Here is a 19,585-nt window from a genome sequence, read left to right as displayed (position 1 = left end):
ATCATTTTCTACCGCTTATCCAGGGCCGGCTGGAGCCTATCCCAGCTGTCTTCGGGCAAGAGGTGGGGTACACCCTGGACTGGTGGCCAGCCAATCACAGGGCACATATAGACAAACAACCATTCACACTCACATTCATACCTATGGACAATTTGGAGTCGCTAATTAACCTAGCATGTTTTTGGAATGTGGGAGGAAACCGGAGTACCCAGAGAAAACCCACGCATGCACTAGAAGAACATGCAAACTCCACACAGAGATGGCAGAGGGTGGGATTGAACTCTGGTCTCCAAGCTGTGAGGCCTGCGTGCCAACCACTCAACACTATGCAGCCCGTGTCCTACAACATGACTCAGTAATCAACGAGTACTGGGCCATAGTTTGGACACCCCTGGCCTAGTATCTTAACAGCATAAGGAGGTGAAATGATTCGTCTTAGATCTAAACAGGTGGCTGAGGGTGGAATTGAACTCTGGTCTCCAAACTGTGAGGCCTACGTGCCAACCACTCAGCTACCGTGCAGCCCGTGTCCTACACAGTTTGGACACCCATGGCCTAGTATCTAAAACTGGACTTGTGAATGGCGTATAGAAGGGTTTAGATTCTGTTCCACAGATGGCGCTAATGCACACGAAAGCTGCTTGCCAACCGCCAATAAACAACAGAAGAAGAAAAACACCACGAAGAAGAACGCAGTCTGACAACTTTCCGTTTTGAGCGGGTACAAGATACCTCAATCGGATTGGGGAAAGGAATATTCCCCCCCTGGGAATCCCATTAAGTATTCATACGGATTGCCACTTTTCTTTCGGAATGAGGTGTATACAAAGGTTAGATTCTTTCCGTTGGACCCGAATGGAATTGGAATATTTGGGTCCATGTATACGTGGCTAATGAGTGACTTTAGACGCCCTACACCTCAGTCACTATGCCATCACCATCAAAAGGCCTGGACGACAGTCCAATGAAGCTAAAGGGCTAGCCTTGAGACGAAAGATGCTGGTAGTGACAATGAAAGGGAGAGAGACTGACAAGGTGTGTGATGAAATAAGGCTGTTGCAATTGCAAAAACTTAGTTCCTAGGAGGCAGAGGAGGGATTACTTTTCTGGTAGGCTAAATCTCTATACCCTTCAAACTTTATTAAGCTCAAGTACTGCTATTTTTTTTTAAAGGTAGATTTACGCAAATTAGTTTGAATACAATTTTACCATATTTGTCACACTATAACTTACCTGTAAATTCAGTTTAGCTTTAAGAACGGCCAAGACTTAAATGCTTTCCTTTAAGTACTTGTATGTGGCCCTCAATGTAATGACTTTAGACGCCCTACACCTCGGTCACTATGCAGTCACCATCAAAAGGCCTGGACGACAGTCCAATGAAGCTAAAGGGCTAGCCTTGAGACAAAAGATGCTGGTAGTGACAATGAAAAGGAGAGAGACTGACAAGGTGTGTGATGAAATAAGGCTGTTGCAATTGTAAAAACTTAATCTCAAGTACTGTCATTTTTTAAAAAGGTAGATTTACGCCAATTAGTTTGAATACAATTTTACCATAACTTACCTGTAAAATAAGTTTAGCTTTAAGAACGGCCAACACTTAAATACTTTCCTTTAAGTACTTGTGTGTGGCCCTCAATTCAATGACAGATCAATGAAAGTTGTAAAAAAGTTTTAATATGAATTCCAACCTTATAGTACATTGCTACGGAGATGGCTGAGTGTTGCTGTGGAAAAAGAAAAGAAAGCGTTACGAGTGGAAAAAAACAAACACTGTATGCATTCTGTATAGAACAAAGTTCCACATACCAGCCTCCAAAGTCTGAAAGAACCCACGACTCGATTGACTTATGCAAGTGTGGGTCGTTAAGGTTTCCACAGACGCCACATAATTTCCCAGTGTACCAAAGGCCTGCTTTGAGTGTGACCGTCGTAGCACAAATTTCCATTTCCAACTCAGAATCCAATCCAAAATCTCTTTTCAGGATCACCGCAACCTCTGACTTGTCCTGGGTCACGCCATAGGACAGCGACACCCCTGAAGGTAAACTATGAGGGAGGGGCACAAGGCGTCCATTCACCTGTAATGAGAACAGCGGCGGCATTAAACATTATGAAACACCAAATGTCCTCAATCCGTAATGAGCCATTACCTTAACTATGCCATTTTGGACCGTAATTGAGAATCCCAATAGAAGGATCTGGAACACTGTAACAAGCCTGCTGCCGCTGCCAACACAGGGTCCATAGTAGGAGATCAAGCTGAACCAGTTTGGACCAGCCTCATCGCAAAGGCCCATCAACCTGTAAGGGGTTTTGGGTGCCAAGCTCAGCTCCTGCCCGTTAAAAGTGGAAACCTGCAGGCTGTTTTGGAGTTGACAGACTTCCTGTTTCATATGACAACCCCAGGAACCGTTCCTCAGAGCACATATTTGTCCCGGGCTGCACGTCGTCTTCTCACACAAGGCGCCACCTAGTGGGTGGCACCAGCATCGCTGGGTGCAATTGTTTGTGTACAGCTGCTCCTCCAGCTTTAAAAAAAAAAAAGGAAGTGGAATTTAGTAAATTCAGTTGCTACCAGACAGTTAACATAGTAAGGTTTAATTAGCAAGAACCCTATGGCTGGCTCGTTATTTCCAAACTACAATTACAATGATGGGAACTTCCTTTAGTCTTGGATCTGTCTAGAATGCAGTGAGGTAGAACTCATCCTTACGTAAACTGTCTGTCAGAGCGGAGGTCCTCATTTGACGATATTACAAAAAAAAAAAGTTGCTTTTAAACAAACGTTCATGTTTATACCAATTGCTAGAGGTTGAACACAAAATGCCCCCCCACCCCCCCAAAAAAAATCCACGAAGTGGTCAGATTTGGAGGAAATCTGAACACTTATCCCTGTTCCCCACATGAGCTGAGCTGAGATTGGAACATACCAATATAATGCAGCGGGATGTGGTTGCGTTGCACGGCTAGTGAATGCTAGAAGAATACGCATCTACGTGCGGAGTTCCCCAGGGGTCAATACTGGAACCAAAACTGTTCAACTTGTACATCAAGTCACAAAAGACTTCAAGCTGGTATTATTTGCTATTATTATTATTATTATTTGTTCTCAATCAGAAATCACTCCACACTCTTTATTGCTCTCTGGTTCTACCATATCTTACTTATTGTATGAAATATGGGCTAATAACTATAAAAGCAATCTTCACTTGCTAAATGTACTGCAAAAAAACGGTCAGTAAGAATAATTCATAATGCCGCCTACAGAGAACATACTAACTCCTTATTTCTAAAATCACAAATACTTCAACTTGCTGATGTAGTTCATCTTCAAACAGCTAAAATAATGCATAAGGCTAAAAATAACCAATTAGCTAAAAATGTCTAATTTGAAACACGTACCTCGTACTGAAGTACATTAAAAAAAAAAAAACTTATGGAAAAGCACTTCCTGGAAAGCAGGAAGTGAACAAATGTAACAGTTACTGATTGTACAAGTACCAGATGGAGAGGTAGGATTTAATAAGCTTTGCTTCTTCCTACTCCTTTTGGACATGTGGAACTGAACTGATTATGTGATGCATTCAATTGTAATCTGATGCATGTTCAAATGAAATTAAAACATTACCATTAACCATATCCTGACTGTTGATTGGATGAGCCAAGAAAAGGGAGGAGGAGACATTTGTTTTGGTACAATGTCCAGGCAAACGCTGCAGTATATTGTTGAGTGAAACATCTCGAGCTTATACGTTACCTTGAGATATCTCCCATAGACCATACACCCACACTGGCTGACTGGTACACATTTGCCTCCGTCGAACACGTTTCCGTTCAGGCACTGGCAGCCCCCTGAACAGCCAGTTGCCGAGGACCCAGCCTGCAGCAGGGCAGGGCACGAGTTGGAAGCAGAGTCGACACAACGACTCGGGCTACTGCGATCCGGACAAGCTGGTGGTAAACACGAGACCGAGTCATATTCCGCTACAACCCCCCCCGAAAAAAGGACCAAGTCACTCACAGCAGGGGGTGTTCTCGCTCCAGGACCCGACAGTTATTCCCATGGCTTGGCAGGCTGCCGCGAATGCTTCCAGAGCGAGACATAAAGCTTCCATGTAAGCCGACCCACCACAAATGGCTCTGAGGCAAACATCTCTGTAAACACGGGCGTCAACTCCCCCGCTCATGCAGTGACTGAATTCAATGCTTGTACTTAAGAGGTCATCACACACTAATGTGGCGTTCAAGGACAATTTGCACTGACCGCAGTCCTCGTGGCAGATCTCATTGCAACTCTGTCCAACGGACCAGCTATGTAACAAGTCTGCTACACTTTGGGCAAGATTACCGGTCCGTAGTTCCATGTCATCAGATTTGTCGCCATTGAAATTCCCACAAAGTCCTGAAGCTGTATCATCATCATCATCATCATCGTCATTCTGTGGTATGCTTAGTCGGAGATACTTTGAGGATGAGAACTCAAGTCTCACCCCGGCCACAGTGGTGACTGTCAATTTATTCCCATCTTCATAAACTTGAAGTAAACCACCGTTGTAAGGCACATTGTGGTCTTCACCATTCACCTGAGAAACAACAAAATTATAATTTTCTCAAAAATTAATCGAAATCCGTGGCTTAGAGTATACAACTTACTTGTATTATCCATGGAGTCTCTGGTTTGATGGCGACTTCCACTGAATTAAAAATAAACACCAGCTTTCTTAGAGTGTTACTAGTCTCCTTCTCAAAGCTAAGCAACAAAGTGTGACCATGCATAGCTGTAGGAGAGCGTTCGGACACCAAATAGGTGCAGGGTCCACAGTGAGGTATGACCAAACCATCAAAAGTCACATATCCAAAACCTGCAAACACTTCACATACCCCATAGTGCCTGGGTTCTTGACGGACAAGGTCAACGAGTGACGCGAGGCCTTTTGTGGGCCTGCAAGGAGACCGACTGCAAGACAATTTTCCTTCATAACAGCGACAGATTTCACAGTTTTTCCCGTCGTAAAAGTAACCAGCTGGATGGTATTGTCCCCCGTCTAGGCAACCGCAGTCTGCCACCGGTACACAATGACCATCACTCAAGACGTAGCCAGGGTCACACTGGCAGCCCTCCTCACAAACGCCAGTGCAGTTTGTCAAAGGGGGAAGTCCAGCGCACACAACGGGGCATCGAGGGCCACACAGTTCATAGTGGCTATTCGTGGGGCAAGTCATACCTATGGAGAAGATGGACACCATCAGTCTAGCAAACATAGTTGTCTTACACTTAGTATGTTGAACCGAATATTTTGTAAAAATGAGTCAAATGTTGTCAGAATAATCACTTCACACTTTATTGCTCTCTGGTTCTACCATATCTTACTTATTGTGTGGAAATATGGGCTAATAACTAGAAAAGCAATCGTCACTCGCTAAATGTACTGCAAAAAAGGTCAGTAAGGATAATTCATAATGCCGCCTACAGAGAACATACTAACTTCTTATTCCTAAAATCACAAATACTTCAACTTGATATAGTTCATCTTCAAACAGCTAAAATAATGCATAAGGCTAAAAACAACCAATTACCTAAAAATGTCATCCAATACTTCTCTACAAGAGAGGAGAAATATGATCTCAGGGAAGAAGTACATTTGAAACACTTCTATGCTAGGACTACGTTAAAAAGCCATAGCATTTCAGTATGTGGAATCAAACTATGGAATGGATTGAGTAAGGACCTCAAACAATGCACAACGATGAGCCAATTCAAGAAACAATACAAGCAGTTGATGTTTGCTAAATACAAGGATGAAGAGTCTTGAACCAGTCATGATGTGCTATACATATCACTATATTGACACTTACTATGGTACCCATTATGTCATTGGATGGTCATATCATCTCGTACTTTGGTACGTGATAAAAACAAAATTTAATATATTATTATTAATTTTTGAAAAAAAAAAAAAAACTATATTAGGAAAGCAGGAAGTGAACAAATGTAACAGTTACTGATTGTAAAAGTACCAGATGGAGGGGTAGGATTTAATAAGCTTTGCTTCTTCCTACTCCTTTTGGACATGTGGAACTGTGAATTGATTATGTGATGCATTCAATTGTCATCTGATGCATGTTCAAATGAAATAAAACCATTACCATAAGCCCATGAACCAATTAGCATGAAGTAACTTCCTGTGTGTGTTTATTTGGATTTCAACATTTAGTAAAACTGTGAAAAAAAAAAAATGCCACTCACCACAGAAAGTGTCACTCCTCCATTGCCTGACGGGCAACTGAGCTGCTTGGCAGGCAGCAGCATAAGATGCAATGGAACTGCAGAGAGCCAGACTATGTCCTCCATAAGACCAGGCATCCGTTACACAGTCATGGAAGTATGGCTTTGGATTTAAAACTAAAGCACACTCCGCAAAAGGCCCGAGTTCATCCACGAGTACCCCACAAAAATCACTGCCTTCAAAAAGTTTGCGTATATCTACTGGGCAGGTCTTTACTTTGGAAGTGCAGCTCGACCTACAAGACATCGGTCCGCCCAACCTCCAGCTGTGAGCGAACTCGAGCACATTTTGGGCCTCTTCGTCATCAGGCATAATTTGGTCATCATAGGGGTCGGAGTTAGCATTCCCGCAAAGTCCGTGAACAGAAGAGGCATAACTGCTAGGAAGCACAACCACCACAGTGCCGGTTTTATAAACCATCACCTGTAATCCCACATCGAGATGAACAACCAGAGATGAAGGTGTGCGGTAGGCATTGAAATGTCCCGCTGGGTGAGAGTATGGTAAGAGTTTATGCAGCCCGTCAACCTAAAAGGGGGAGAAGGAAAACAAAAACAATTATTCAATAATTGATTGAAAATGTATCGGAAATTTAAATATTCACCAAAAGTTTTCCAGGGTCTTCTTTGCCAATTACTATTCCCAAGCCGTAGACCGAGAGGGTCAAAGTTAGACAATGAAAAAACTTTCTGTGACAACTTGCATTAGAGATGGTGATTGTGAACGCTTCACTTCCGTTTAGGTTGGCTTTTGTCCCAACTAAAGTATACGCACAACTGTCCCTGAAGTCAAAACGATGTCCATCAAAGGATGTAAAGTGAAGTCCGGTGACGACGCTGCAGTTCAGCGGTTTTTCAGGTTGACACACTCTGTTGTGGGTTAGCTGGTTGCAGGACATTCCTTTCGGACACTGCGATGGACTGCAGCGCATCCCTTCTGGTCTACAGGTGCAGAATTGTCCGCAATCATGCGGGATCCAGAAAGAAGAGTTTAGACTGTGGTATTTGCCTGCGGAGTCTGTACAGCCGCACCGCTTCGGTGGCACGCAACCCTCTGGACTGTCGATGTAACCGCGGTTACAGAAGCAGCCTTGGACACAAGCCTTAATGCAGAATCTGTCCCTATGTTGACATGTTATTGGACAGGCTGATCCACAGGTCTTATAGTGGCTGTTTGGTGGACAGCGAAAAACTGAAAAAACAGTGGTACCAGAAATGATTATGAAGGCTATACATAAACATATTGTACTCAAGTATACTTACAAACTGGCACTCCAAAGAGGAAGTCCTCATTGAGCTCTCTACAAACCAAGGAATAAGAAGATGTAGTCTGGTCAACAGCAGCTTTAGCGCCTCCTTTAGGCACAAGGTCTATACAACTTTGATAAAAAGGGTCTGGGTTGACAAGACCGTGGCACCGTGCGTACTGACCATTTGGATACAGGAGATCAGCACAGTCACTTTTTTCTACAGCGGCCATATCCTCCAGAAACGTAGCCGTGTCCAGTTTCTGTTTACAACCGGTACAACACTTATGATCGCCATCGAAAAGCCGATATGCCCGAGCCAACTCCACGCTTGTGTTAACAGGAGGGGAACCAGGTAGATTTGAAGTATATTCATCTTGAGGATCGTCGTTGAAATTACCGCAAAGCCCGTACACAATACCTTTATAATGTGGGTTTAGCGTGATGAAAACGGTGGTATTCCAGTCAAACAACACATGCAGTCCAAAGTCCGTCTTCAGCAGAGCGTTGCTATCCTTGTTTGAAATGTCAATCTTTCCCCGAAGAAGAGTAATCGGAATATAATTGACTTCACCATTAACCTGGGAAAAAAAACGAGACTTGGTCACATGAAGACATGAATTAGCCGGCACTGGTTCCCAATTAAGAAACTTACATGTACACTATCCTCATCAGAAAGTACGATGATGAACCCGTACACTTGTACAGTGACCACTTGCATCGGGGACGCTTCTTTGCAATTGCTCTTCCTGGACACGCTGAAAGGCGGAGCTTCACAAGCGGTGCCTTTGCTGCCCGAAAGCAGATACGTGCAGGTACCGTCCAAGTTATAAGTGAACCCGTCGAAGGTGCGGTAGTGCTGGCTTCCCCATGTCCAGCACCGACCCGGACGGGTCTCGCAAACAACTTCCCCATTGCTGAGGTAGCAACTCTCAGACGTGTCACATGTCCCCTCACAGGGATCTAGGTCTGATTAAAAACAGAACTAGATAAACCCAGCATACAGCAGTGAGAAAGTACGTTCCGGTAATATCTCACCATTTTTGTGGCAGCGATCCACTCCATCCAAAGCGATACAACTGTGCAGTGGGGGGCACTTATGCTCCTCACAAATAAGAGGAGGCCCGCAGGTGCAGTTAACAGTGCAGTTTTGTAGAAGTTTGCTTTCCGAAACCTGCAAATTGATGACAAATCATTGGGATCGAACTTTTGAATGAATACAAACAGTTTCTAACGGACCTTAATTCTCCTTCCATGATGCATGCAGCCACACTGCTCAGCCGGCACACATGCATGGCCATCATAAAAGTGCCGAGTTTCACACTCGCATCCTTCCTCACACTGTCTCGGACACTGAATACCATGGCTGATCCCAGGACACAAGGAGGAGCAAACATTTGCACACCGTCTGTAATGGCTGAATCGAGGACATTTTGAAGCTACATAAAAAGAACACATGAGCATCAGTTCAACTCAGGACTCAGTTTTTCGGAATGATTGCTCAGATGTTGGTCTTACCACAACCTGTGCTGTTCCTCCAGGGGTCAACACCGACTCCGGCCTCTTTGCACGCCGCTTCATATACCTCCAGTACGTCACACAAAGCCTGTTTATGACCCTGTGCAACACAAAGGTTATTCAAGCAGAGCGAGAAGTACTTCTGCGGAGATATTAGAGAATGACAAAAAGAAAAGGGTCCCCTTGACTGGTTGAGAAGTCCACAATACAAGTCCGATGAATACTCTGAGGACAGACACCGTTGGCATGAACCGTCGTCGCATGCGTCTCCGCATGACGATTCAGAGTCAGACAACTTCCATCCGGTTCCAAATTCACTGGGATTAAAGACGACGGTGCCGTTGGGTAGCTGCATGTCATCCGAGGGGTCGTCATTGTAGTTCCCACAAAGGCCATACGTGGTGTGGTGATATTCATGCAGGAGCTTGACGTCTATCTGGTTATGCAGGTCGGAAATTATCTCTATGGAGTGTGCAATCTTGATTGTCGTCCATTTGTTTTTCTGATGCACAGTCACGTTCTGGGAGAATGTGAGATTCTCATAAAGTTCGTTAACCTAAAAAAAAAAAAAAAAACCCATTACAATTAATCCAGCAGATATTGAATAAAAGTGTTGACTTACTTGGATTTTGCCTGGATAATCAGCTGACATCTTAAAAGTAATGTTTCCAACTTGCAGATAGAGTCGCTTGCCTTCACTCTCGTTACCGTTCACCGTTATTAAAAGTGGCTCCACATCAAGGCCCATCAGAGAGCATGTTTTTACCAGAGTATAGTTACATGAACCATCAAATTCAAATTCCCGCCCATCAAACGTTGTATACCGGGATCCATTTATGGTGCAGTGGCGCATTTTAGCTTTAGGGTGGCAACCTCGGACGCCTTCAAGAAGCTTGCATTCTTCCTCCTCGCTACATGACACATCAACACAAGTCAAATTTCCCGCGGGTTGACATAAACACCTTTGGTCGCATGTAGTCACCACTTCCCCTGCTGTGAGGTATTCCCCGTTGTGTAAGCAGCCGCAGTTGTTTGGATGCACGCAGCCGCTTCCACTGTGGACTAAACCTGCCTCACAGAGGCAGTTCTCGCCCAGGTTGGAAAAGAGCTCATAAGTGTAGTTGGAGTAGCCGAGGCATAAGCGAATCGGGGTTGCGCTCAGGCTGTAGGTGGTGCTGGAGGGACAGGATTCATCTGTGGAGATAGTGAGAAGGTCGGCTTTTGTCATTCATTCATTCATTTTCTACCGCTTTTTCCTCACGAGGGTTGCAGGGTACACCCTGGACTGGTGGCCAGCCAATCACAGGGCACATATAGACAAACAACCATTCACACTCACATTCATACCTATGGACAATTTGGAGTGGCCAATTAACCTAGCATGTTTTTGGAATGTGGGAGGAAACCGGAGTACCCAGAGAAATCCCATGCATGCCGAGGGTCACGGAAATTGCAGAGGGTGGAATTGAACCCTGGTCTCCTCGCTGTAAAAATCTAATTCATTCATTCATTTTCTACGGCTTATCCTCACGAGGGTCGCAGGGGGTGCAGGAGCCTATCCCAGCTGTCTTTAAGCGAGATGCAGGGTACACCCTGGACTGGTGGCCAGCCAATCACAGGGCACATATAGACAAACAACCATTCACACTCACATTCATACCTATGGACAATTTGGAGTCTCCAATTAACCTAGCATGTTTTTGGAATGTGGGAGGAAACCGGAGTACCCGGAGAAAACCCACGCATGCCGAGGGTCACGGAAATCGCAGAGGGTGGAATTGAACCCTGGTTTCCTTGCTGTAAAAATCTAATTCATTCATTTTCTACCGCTTATCCTCACGAGGGTCGCAGGGGGTGCAGGAGCCTATCCCAGCTGTCTTTAAGCGAGATGCAGGGTACACCCTGGACTGGTGGCCAGCCAATCACAGGGCACATATAGACAAACAACCATTCACACTCACATTCATACCTATGGACAATTTGGAGTCTCCAATTAACCTAGCATGTTTTTGGAATGTGGGAGGAAACCGGAGTACCCGGAGAAATCCCATGCATGCCGAGGGTCACGGAAATCGCAGAGGGTGGAATTGAACCCTGGTTTCCTTGCTGTAAAAATCTAATTCATTCATTTTCTACCGCTTATCCTCACGAGGGTCGCAGGGGGTGCAGGAGCCTATCCCAGCTGTCTTTAAGCGAGATGCAGGGTACACCCTGGACTGGTGGCCAGCCAATCACAGGGCACATATAGACAAACAACCATTCACACTCACATTCATACCTATGGACAATTTGGAGTCGCCAATTAACCTAGCATGTTTTTGGAATGTGGGAGGAAAACGGAGTACCCGGCAAAAATCCACGCATGCCGAGGGTCACGGAAATCGCCAAGGGTGGAATTGAACACTGGTCTCCTAGCTGTGAGGTCTGTGCGCTAACCACTCGACCTTTTGTCATAATTAAACAATATCTAGTCAGAGAGTTTTTGGCAAGTAAAAAAAAAAAAAAAAAAAGATTCAAATAAATGCTGCTCATAAAATTTGGACAATCGATACTACTGTTGACATCAGAATTACATCGGGTTGCAACACAAGTGCTGAGCAGTTTCATACTCACAGCAAAATTCAGGGCTCCTCCAGGCATAAACTCGAGCCTTGTGATAACGGCAGACATCAGCATAGTCTGCCAGCGAGTGACACACTGCAGGCTGCGCATCTCCATAAAGACACAGGTCACTGACGCAGTTCTTGTAAAAGCTGGAGGGGTCCACTTCGCTGTGACAGTCTCTGAATGGTCCATTAACTTCCAGGATCTTTCGGCAAGCCTCTGCGTCAGAGAAGCGGCCCAAAGCCTCAGATGAACAATTTGGACAGCTTCCACCTAGACAGCCTTCCACACACCGGTGGTTCCGTTCACTTCGCCAAGCGTTCCCAAATTGCTCAGGAGTGAGACGCTGTTGTGTGGCGTTTACGGTGAGATCATCAGCAGGATCGGAGTTGAAGTTACCGCAGAGACCGCAAGTAGCGTTAGCATATTTGCGAGAGAGCGCAATGACGAGAGTGCCTTCTTTGCTGATAGTCAACGCAAAGCCAGATGATGCGAGGACGTACGTGTGCAGCCCTAATGAAAACGCCAATGCGGTATCGTTGTAGTAGAATGGCAGGTTTCTTTTTGTGCCATCAACCTGCGGGGGGGGGGGGGGGGGGGAGAATTTATATTAAGGTCAACATCCTCAATACAAAAGTTATACAAAAAAAAAATAATTACCTTTATGTTGTCTGTATTGTTACCGTCTATATTCAGAAGCCGACCATTTACGGAGACCAAGATATTTTTCGCTGACTGACTATTCCCATCTGTCCGCACGTTCACTTGGACGACATCAAGACCTTGCCTTTCTTCACAGATTCCCAACAACTGATACTGGCAAGTGCCGAAGAAATTATAATTACGCTGGTCAAAGGTGACAACGCGACGGCCAGTGTAGACGCACCGCTGAAAATCATCCTTCGCGCAACGTGCGACTCCACCCTGAAGATGACAGTATTCGTCAGCGTCACAATAAGCCACGCGGCAATCCACTCGGTGGGTGTGGGGGTCACACAAACACTTTAGAGTGCATGCGTCATCACCCCAAAAGGTCTCATTGCCGTGGTAATGACGGCCATTGTATGTGCAGCCACACCGAGATGGTGGGACACAGGTGTCGCCATCCAGAACAAATCCGTAGTCACACTGGCATCCTTCCACGCAAGCCAGCGTGCAGGGTGAATTGAACTGGGCTTTACAGGTTGCAGGGCAGGCCGTCCCACAGGACTCATAATGGCTATTCACTGGGCAGGACAAATCTAAGAGGGGAGAAATAATATATTTTCCTATATTAAAATACAGTATATTGTTTCAGAGCCTCAAGGCAGACAGGTGTACTTTTGTACACAGACTAGTTCAACAGGAAGAGTAGTCAACTGTCATGTTAAAAAAAAAAGAAAAAAAAAAGGCACAAATGAGCTGAAAACTACAGTCCACAAGACTAGTGCGGTATAGAGATGCTGACGGAACAGTTGTGGAATGCCAAGCAACCAAGTACTAGAAGATGAGGCTGAGCTTACTTTTCTCCGCACAGTGCCAGGTTTCATTAAGGACGCAGCTCTGCCCCTCGGGGCAAGAGGCTGGTTCGCAACACAGAGTGGCAGTGTAACAGCAGTCGCACCGCTTGGAGCAGCCTTCATTCCACAGCAGTTCTCCAACCTACAGAAGGAGAGGGGAGATATTTCTACGTTTGTGGGATGCATGTTGTGTCAATGAACAAGTAAAATAAGAATTTTTTTGATTGATATCTCAGAATTTGACAGTTGCTAATGGTACCCATTATGTCATTGTATGGTCATACAAAAAAAGTAAAAAATAAAAACCTTAAATATATTATGAAAGCAGGAAGTGAACAAATGTAACAGTTACCGATTGTACCAGATGGAAGGGTAGGATTTAATAAGCTTTGCTTCTTCCTACTACTTTTGGACATGTGGAACTGTGAACTGATTATGTGATGCATTCAATGGTAATCTGATGCATGTTCAAATAAAATAAAACCATTAGCATTAATACTTAATTAGTAAAAAAAAAAAAAAAAAGATTTTTTTTACTAAAAGTTTATTGTGGTAAAATTCTGATATTTTTCCTCGTTAGAATCTGGCATTTTGGTTTTCATTCATCTATTTATACAACAACAACTTTCTTCATGGACATTTTTTTCTTTTACTGTTATGACTTCATTCCCATATAACTTTTTTGCCAACCCAATTTTTTCCAAAAATTATTTTATTTTGTCATACTGTAATGTTACTTTTAATAATTGGTCTTTCTGCTACTAAAATGACACTATTTTTACTCATAATCATAAGTTTATTATTATATGGACAATTTGGAGTCGCCAATTAACCTTAACCATTTTTTTTTCTTTTAATGTTATGACTTTATTGCCATATAACTTTTTTGCTAACCCAATTTTCCAAAAATTATTTGATTTTGTCATACTGTAATGTTATGACTTCTTTTCTTTAATAATTGATCTTTCTAGGACTAAAATGACATTATTTTTACTCATAATCATAAGTTTATTATTATTATATGGACAATTTGGAGTCACCAATTAACCTAGCATGTTTTTGGAATGTGGGAGGAAACCGCAGTACCCGGAGAAAACCCACTCATTCACGGGGAGAACATGCAAACTCCATACAGAGATGGCCTAGGGTGGATGTGGAACTGAACTGATTATGTGATGCATTCAATTGTAATCTGATACATGTTCAAATGAAATAAAAACCATTACCATTAGAATTTAGTCCACCAGGGCTAAATGGCTCATATGCAAGTCAACAAAGATCTGAAGTTGATCTGAACTGAACATTTATTCACTTACCTTATGGTACTGCCCACCAAAGAAACAGCCGCATTGCTCGGGTTTGACACAGCGACTTCCACTTTGCTTGTATCCCGAGTCACACTGACATCCTTCATAGCAGGGCCATGGGCAGGGTACATCAGATAAAACAGCACAGGACTCGGAACATGCACCTACACATGTATTGTAGTGGGAGTGCATAGGGCATGAAAGTGCTGTGTGGGTGAGATGGACAGAGCGAGAAAAGGAATCATGTTAATTAGCATTAATTAGTAATAAAAAAAAATGTAATGAAACTCACCACACTTATCCCCCCTCCATGGTTTGATTTCGGCTCCTGCATCCTGGCAGGCAAACGTGTACTGTCTCAAGCTATCGCAAAGCGGTTCATCGTTATTAGACCTGCACAGGTCATTCACACAATTCTGGAAAAACGGCATCGGATCCACAGTAGAATGACACGCACCAAACGGGCCTTCAGGAGCCAACATCATGCCACAGAGGCTATCCGAGGCAAATTCCTCGGAAGAGTTGCATTGAGAACAATTATGACAGGAAACAGTGCAATCTGGTGAAAGGCACCATGAAGATCCCGTTTGGGAATCATCCGACACCAGACTTCCTTGGTCATGTGTAGCAGCATTTCCACACAAGCCGCAAATACTTTTACGAGTTTCTAGAATAGTTATTTGGATCAGATTAGGTCCTCCGTAGATGACTACAATACCGATGTCGGGACAAATGACACGGGTCAGCGAACCAGAGAGCAGTACTGCTACGCCGTTTGTATGAACAGGAAGTGTCATCAGAACGCCATCAATCTGCAAACAACGGCATATTCATTATGTCACATACTATATATGCATGTCTTAATTTGAAGTAATTTACCTTTACTTTCTCCAAATGCTTCCAAGTCAATGTCAGTATCATGCCGTAGACTCTGAGGTCCAGTTGGCCTTCATGGATGACAGCAGAAGTCCCAGGATCGTCGCAAAACTGGAAAAGTAGATAAGACCAACTTCCGATGTTCACGTCAAAAAGATGCCCATGAAAAGTCTGCACGTGTCTTTCTCCCATGATTGTACATTTCAATTGCGACGCATGGCATGTGCGGAAGCCATGTTTGATGACACATTCGGTCCCAGACGGACACGTGTGGTTTGTACACCGCGCTTCATTACGGCCCACACATACGCAGGACTGAAGGCAGTTTTCATCGGGGTGGAAGTTTTCGTGAATTCTGTGGTAAACACCATTATAACTGCAGCCGCATTCAGAGTTCGGTACACATTCCCCGCCGCCGTGGAAAAACCCAGGCTTGCAAAAACAGCCCTCGTTGCATCCCTGTGGAAGACGGCCGGGGATTTGAACACAGGCAGACTTGTGACTGGAACAGAGGTGGTATTCACTGTTAGGTGGGCAGGTGATTGCTGAGGAAGAGAAGGTCAGTAAAAAAAAAAAAAAATTTAATCATTTCAAAAGTTGGACATTTTAACATTTGCAATAAACGTGACTCTGTTTGATTACTTACAACAGAAGTTGGGCCCACGCCATTCATCCACTAAGGTTCCCACTTCTTGACACACCGCAACATAGCTGGATAAGATCTTACACAAGGTCGTCTGACTCCCATTGCAAAGGTCATAAACGCAGTCGTTATAGAAATCTTCGGGATCCACCATGCTGTGGCAGCTCCTGAATGCCCCCTCAGGATCCAATAACCTGCCGCAGAAATCCTTGCCCTGATAAAGAATCAGGTCTTGTTGACTGCAGCCTGAGGCGTTCAAGGGGACATCCACACATTCGTGTTCATCGTTTGTTCTCCACCGCTTTACAGCTTGAACTATATCGAACGTCTCATCTGGCACCAGGTCATCCTCGGCATCGTCATTGAAGTTCCCACACAGTCCACATAAATGACCGGAGAAGACCGTGGGTATTGTCACGGTCAGGGTATCTGAGCTGTATGTCACAATAACACCAAAGTCGGTCTCTATGCACTTGGATTGCCCCTTCAGATACAGGATTACTTTGCCTCGGCTCAAAACAGACGGTAGATTCCGGAGCAGACCATTCACCTGAAAAGGGGGTACGCAATCACATTCAGTTTAACGCACACACAAAAAAAAAAATGTACTGGTGCAATGAATTGACTTAACTTACCATGATCTTGTTACTCCACTCGTCTGACATCTCGATGGAATAACCAGCAACTGATAATTTAACACGCCGAAAAGAACCACCATGATGGTTCTGAACCTCGATCTTGAAGTCTTGCAGGTCTCCCCAGGTGGGACAATGAGACGCGAGTAAATAACTACAGTTTCCATGAACGTCAAACTTTCGGCCGTCAAAGGTGGTGTAATGAGAATATCCTTTTACTATACACAGACCAGGTCCATCGGCATGGCAACCAGGGAGTCCGTTTATCACCTTGCAGACTTTGCCGGTCTGGCATTGAGACGGAGCGCATGTAAGAGTCTTGGAGTGAGGCTGGCAAACGCATTTCTCACGACACCGCTTGTCCGTCCAGAAGGTCTTCACGGGGGGATGGTAAGAGCCGTTGTGGACGCAACCGCACTTGCTAGGCGATACGCACTTTCCGTCACTGAGCAGATATCCGCTGTTGCATTGGCAGGATTCCACGCATGGTAGCGAGCAGACATGGCGGACTTCTGGGTGAGCGCATGTTGGCTGGCAGGCAGAACCGCACACCTCGTAATGGCTGTTTTGAGGACAAGCCAGATCTGAAAAAAATTAAAAAAATCTTGTAGCACATTTAAAAAAAAATGACAACATATTTTCAAACTTACTGCACTTGGAAATTGATCTCCAGTTTTGAATCCTGCCCCCAACTCTTTGGCAGATTCCGGCATAGGCTTTGAAGACCTTACACATCGAAGCAGTTCCTTCGCCGAGACACCGGTTGCTCACACAACTAAGAACAAAAGGCCGAGGATCAATATACAAGTGGCAGTCACTAAAAGGCCCATCAGTCGTCTTCAGTAAAGAGCATTTGTTCTCAGGGGAGCCATCCTTAACGCCGGGGTAAGACTGACTCGCACTTTGGATGCACACTGGACACGTGCCACTTCCACAGTCTTCCATACACGACCCCGCGTTGCTGTCCAACACCCAGGGGAGGGTAAGATCCACAGCTCCGAGCTTTGTAGTAGCCCCGTTCCAGGCAGTGATGCTGTCACTGGCACTTCCACAAAGCCCACACAGAGCTCCATGCAGCTCTGGGCCTACTTCAACTTGGACATTATGAAGCCAGTCATATTGCAGAGTCATGCCAAATGAAGTATCCAGAACAACACCCAGGCCACTTGGATACAGTTTCAGGGAACTGTCACCTAAAGTGAGAGGTAGGTACCTTCTATGTCCATTAACCTATAAAATATAAAGGGCAGATACGATTAATACATATATGCAAACTTAAATATGCCATGTCATGTCATCTTACCCTAATTTGATTTCGCTCTCCTTTATACATGACTATATAAAATCCGTGGATTTTTATTTCCACGCTGTGGATGCTGGAGACAGCGCCGCCACTTAAATATGCTCTGGCTATATTAACCTGCAGTGGAAAGGAAGTATTTAATCCTGCACAGGTGGTTTGAACTAAGGTGTAGTTACAGTTTCCCAGGAGGACAAAATACGTCCCGTTAAAGGTGCGATAATATGAATCACCCCATGCAGAGCATATTTTTGTTTTGGAAGAACAGGATGGATGTCCGTTTTTTATGAAGCACTTTTGATTGTGGTCACAGTGCAAGTCGTCACAGGAGGATTTATCTGGAAAGGCAAAAAAAAAAAAAAAAAATGATAAGCAAGTGAATGTTTACATTAAAGTATGAAATAAAATAAAAAAAACTCACTTTTTTCACAAACTGATGGATACAAGTCTTTGTTCATAGTGTTCAGGTAGTGTGCCACATCTACATAAGTAGAACTGGAGTCATTTTTAGGCCGTGGAGTAAAGGTGTGCTTTATATTATACATATCATATGGATGTGAACCAATATCTTCTGCATCAAACATGGCCCCGCCGTGGCAGATATCCTCTACGGAGAGCAGCGCCGTGAGGGTTGAAGCACGCTGCTCGAGTTCATGTCTGAAGTAAATAAGCTGAAGCGGGACATCGCTCGCTATGTAAACATTATCTGATGCGACAACCGAGATGGTCTTCATAACACCGCCGTGTAAAGACACGTTCCTCTTCTCATTGCTAGTAACGACAACCAGATTAGTGTTAATTTTTGTCATAGCCAACAGGAGGCTGGGGTTGACTCCGGCATTTAAAACACGGGGAACAAAATAGTCAAAACTCCAACGGGAGACTGGTTTAAGTTCAGCAAATCCATACAGGCAATCGGCTGCTTTATGGTCAAAGCAGGTAAAACCGACTATAACCCCAACTGGTTCCTGTGAGTACACCTCTGAGCCACAAAGGCTGAAATTACTTTGAAGGTAGATGCTCTCAAACGCCCCTAAATGCAAATTAAGGACGCTTCGGTTGTGGTGTGACTCTCCATTAAAGAGCACTTCCCCCGAGAGGAAAATGTCCACTGATGTCTCTCGATACGAGTTAGTGACCACAATTTCACTGACAGCCGTCTGACTGGCGAAATTTGGAGTAACCGGATAATAGTGGGTACCCCAGGATGACACATCATGGAGTAGACTACGCTCACATCCGGTGTGGGTGCAGAATGAAACCAGAACTATAACGGGCTGTACAGATGTCACACTGAGCAGGGAGGAGGAATAAGCACTGGCTGTTCCCACAGATAAAGGCAGTTGAATAGTTTCTGTTTGATTGGCGGCGAGAGAGATGAGTCGTGTGAAGTCGCTTTGCAGAACCTTTACTGTGACCGACGTCTGAATTCTAGTAGCCGTGATGGTGACTTGGTGGCGGGTATTTGCTTTGGGATCATTATGAGGTGGAAACCTCATGAGAAATTCCCGACCTGGACTGGCAACCGAGACACCTGAGGAAGAGAACAATTTAGCATAATGTACATAAATTAGGAAAAAAAAAAATGACTAAGACAATTGTGACAGTTTAATTTACAACTGTAAACTCCACTTTCAAAATGCTGATAACATCTTGTGTACAGAGCT

General features: G+C 44.4%; 2 protein-coding genes across 2 annotated transcripts in view; both read right to left on the bottom strand.

Annotated features, from left to right (window-relative positions):
- The window catches only part of LOC144901994 (IgGFc-binding protein-like), a 17,125-nt gene extending 7,519 nt beyond the window's left edge, over window positions 1-9,606 (bottom strand). The window contains exons 1-13 of the mRNA XM_078798208.1: window positions 9,055-9,606; window positions 8,776-8,975; window positions 8,575-8,710; window positions 8,192-8,505; window positions 7,553-8,117; window positions 6,895-7,481; window positions 6,251-6,818; window positions 4,657-5,228; window positions 4,025-4,586; window positions 3,761-3,954; window positions 2,154-2,531; window positions 1,810-2,081; window positions 1,565-1,727 (exon numbers count right to left, since the gene is read on the bottom strand). Of these exons, the coding sequence (XP_078654334.1) occupies window positions 1,706-1,727; window positions 1,810-2,081; window positions 2,154-2,531; window positions 3,761-3,954; window positions 4,025-4,586; window positions 4,657-5,228; window positions 6,251-6,818; window positions 6,895-7,481; window positions 7,553-8,117; window positions 8,192-8,505; window positions 8,575-8,710; window positions 8,776-8,975; window positions 9,055-9,409 (4,725 nt within the window). The 5' untranslated portion in view covers window positions 9,410-9,606 and the 3' untranslated portion in view covers window positions 1,565-1,705. The remainder of the gene's footprint in view (window positions 1-1,564; window positions 1,728-1,809; window positions 2,082-2,153; window positions 2,532-3,760; window positions 3,955-4,024; window positions 4,587-4,656; window positions 5,229-6,250; window positions 6,819-6,894; window positions 7,482-7,552; window positions 8,118-8,191; window positions 8,506-8,574; window positions 8,711-8,775; window positions 8,976-9,054) is intronic.
- The window catches only part of LOC131136621 (IgGFc-binding protein), a 10,961-nt gene continuing 981 nt past the window's right edge, over window positions 9,606-19,585 (bottom strand). Inside the window, exons 2-13 of the mRNA XM_078798027.1 lie at window positions 18,340-19,452; window positions 17,922-18,256; window positions 17,269-17,848; window positions 16,619-17,202; window positions 15,987-16,533; window positions 15,344-15,885; window positions 14,757-15,276; window positions 14,474-14,670; window positions 13,161-13,299; window positions 12,319-12,899; window positions 11,668-12,235; window positions 9,606-10,248 (exon numbers count right to left, since the gene is read on the bottom strand). Coding sequence (XP_078654153.1) covers window positions 9,611-10,248; window positions 11,668-12,235; window positions 12,319-12,899; window positions 13,161-13,299; window positions 14,474-14,670; window positions 14,757-15,276; window positions 15,344-15,885; window positions 15,987-16,533; window positions 16,619-17,202; window positions 17,269-17,848; window positions 17,922-18,256; window positions 18,340-19,452 — 6,344 coding nt within the window. The 3' untranslated portion in view covers window positions 9,606-9,610. The remainder of the gene's footprint in view (window positions 10,249-11,667; window positions 12,236-12,318; window positions 12,900-13,160; window positions 13,300-14,473; window positions 14,671-14,756; window positions 15,277-15,343; window positions 15,886-15,986; window positions 16,534-16,618; window positions 17,203-17,268; window positions 17,849-17,921; window positions 18,257-18,339; window positions 19,453-19,585) is intronic.

This window comes from Doryrhamphus excisus, linkage group LG17 (assembly GCF_037039965.1).
Source record: "Doryrhamphus excisus strain RoL-2023G ecotype Guam linkage group LG17, RoL_Dexc_Guam_v1.1, whole genome shotgun sequence".
NCBI classification, from domain to species: Eukaryota; Metazoa; Chordata; class Actinopteri; order Syngnathiformes; family Syngnathidae; genus Doryrhamphus; species Doryrhamphus excisus.
The sequence above is the reverse complement of the archived record's forward strand: the minus strand, read 5'-3'. Positions and strand labels throughout refer to the sequence as shown.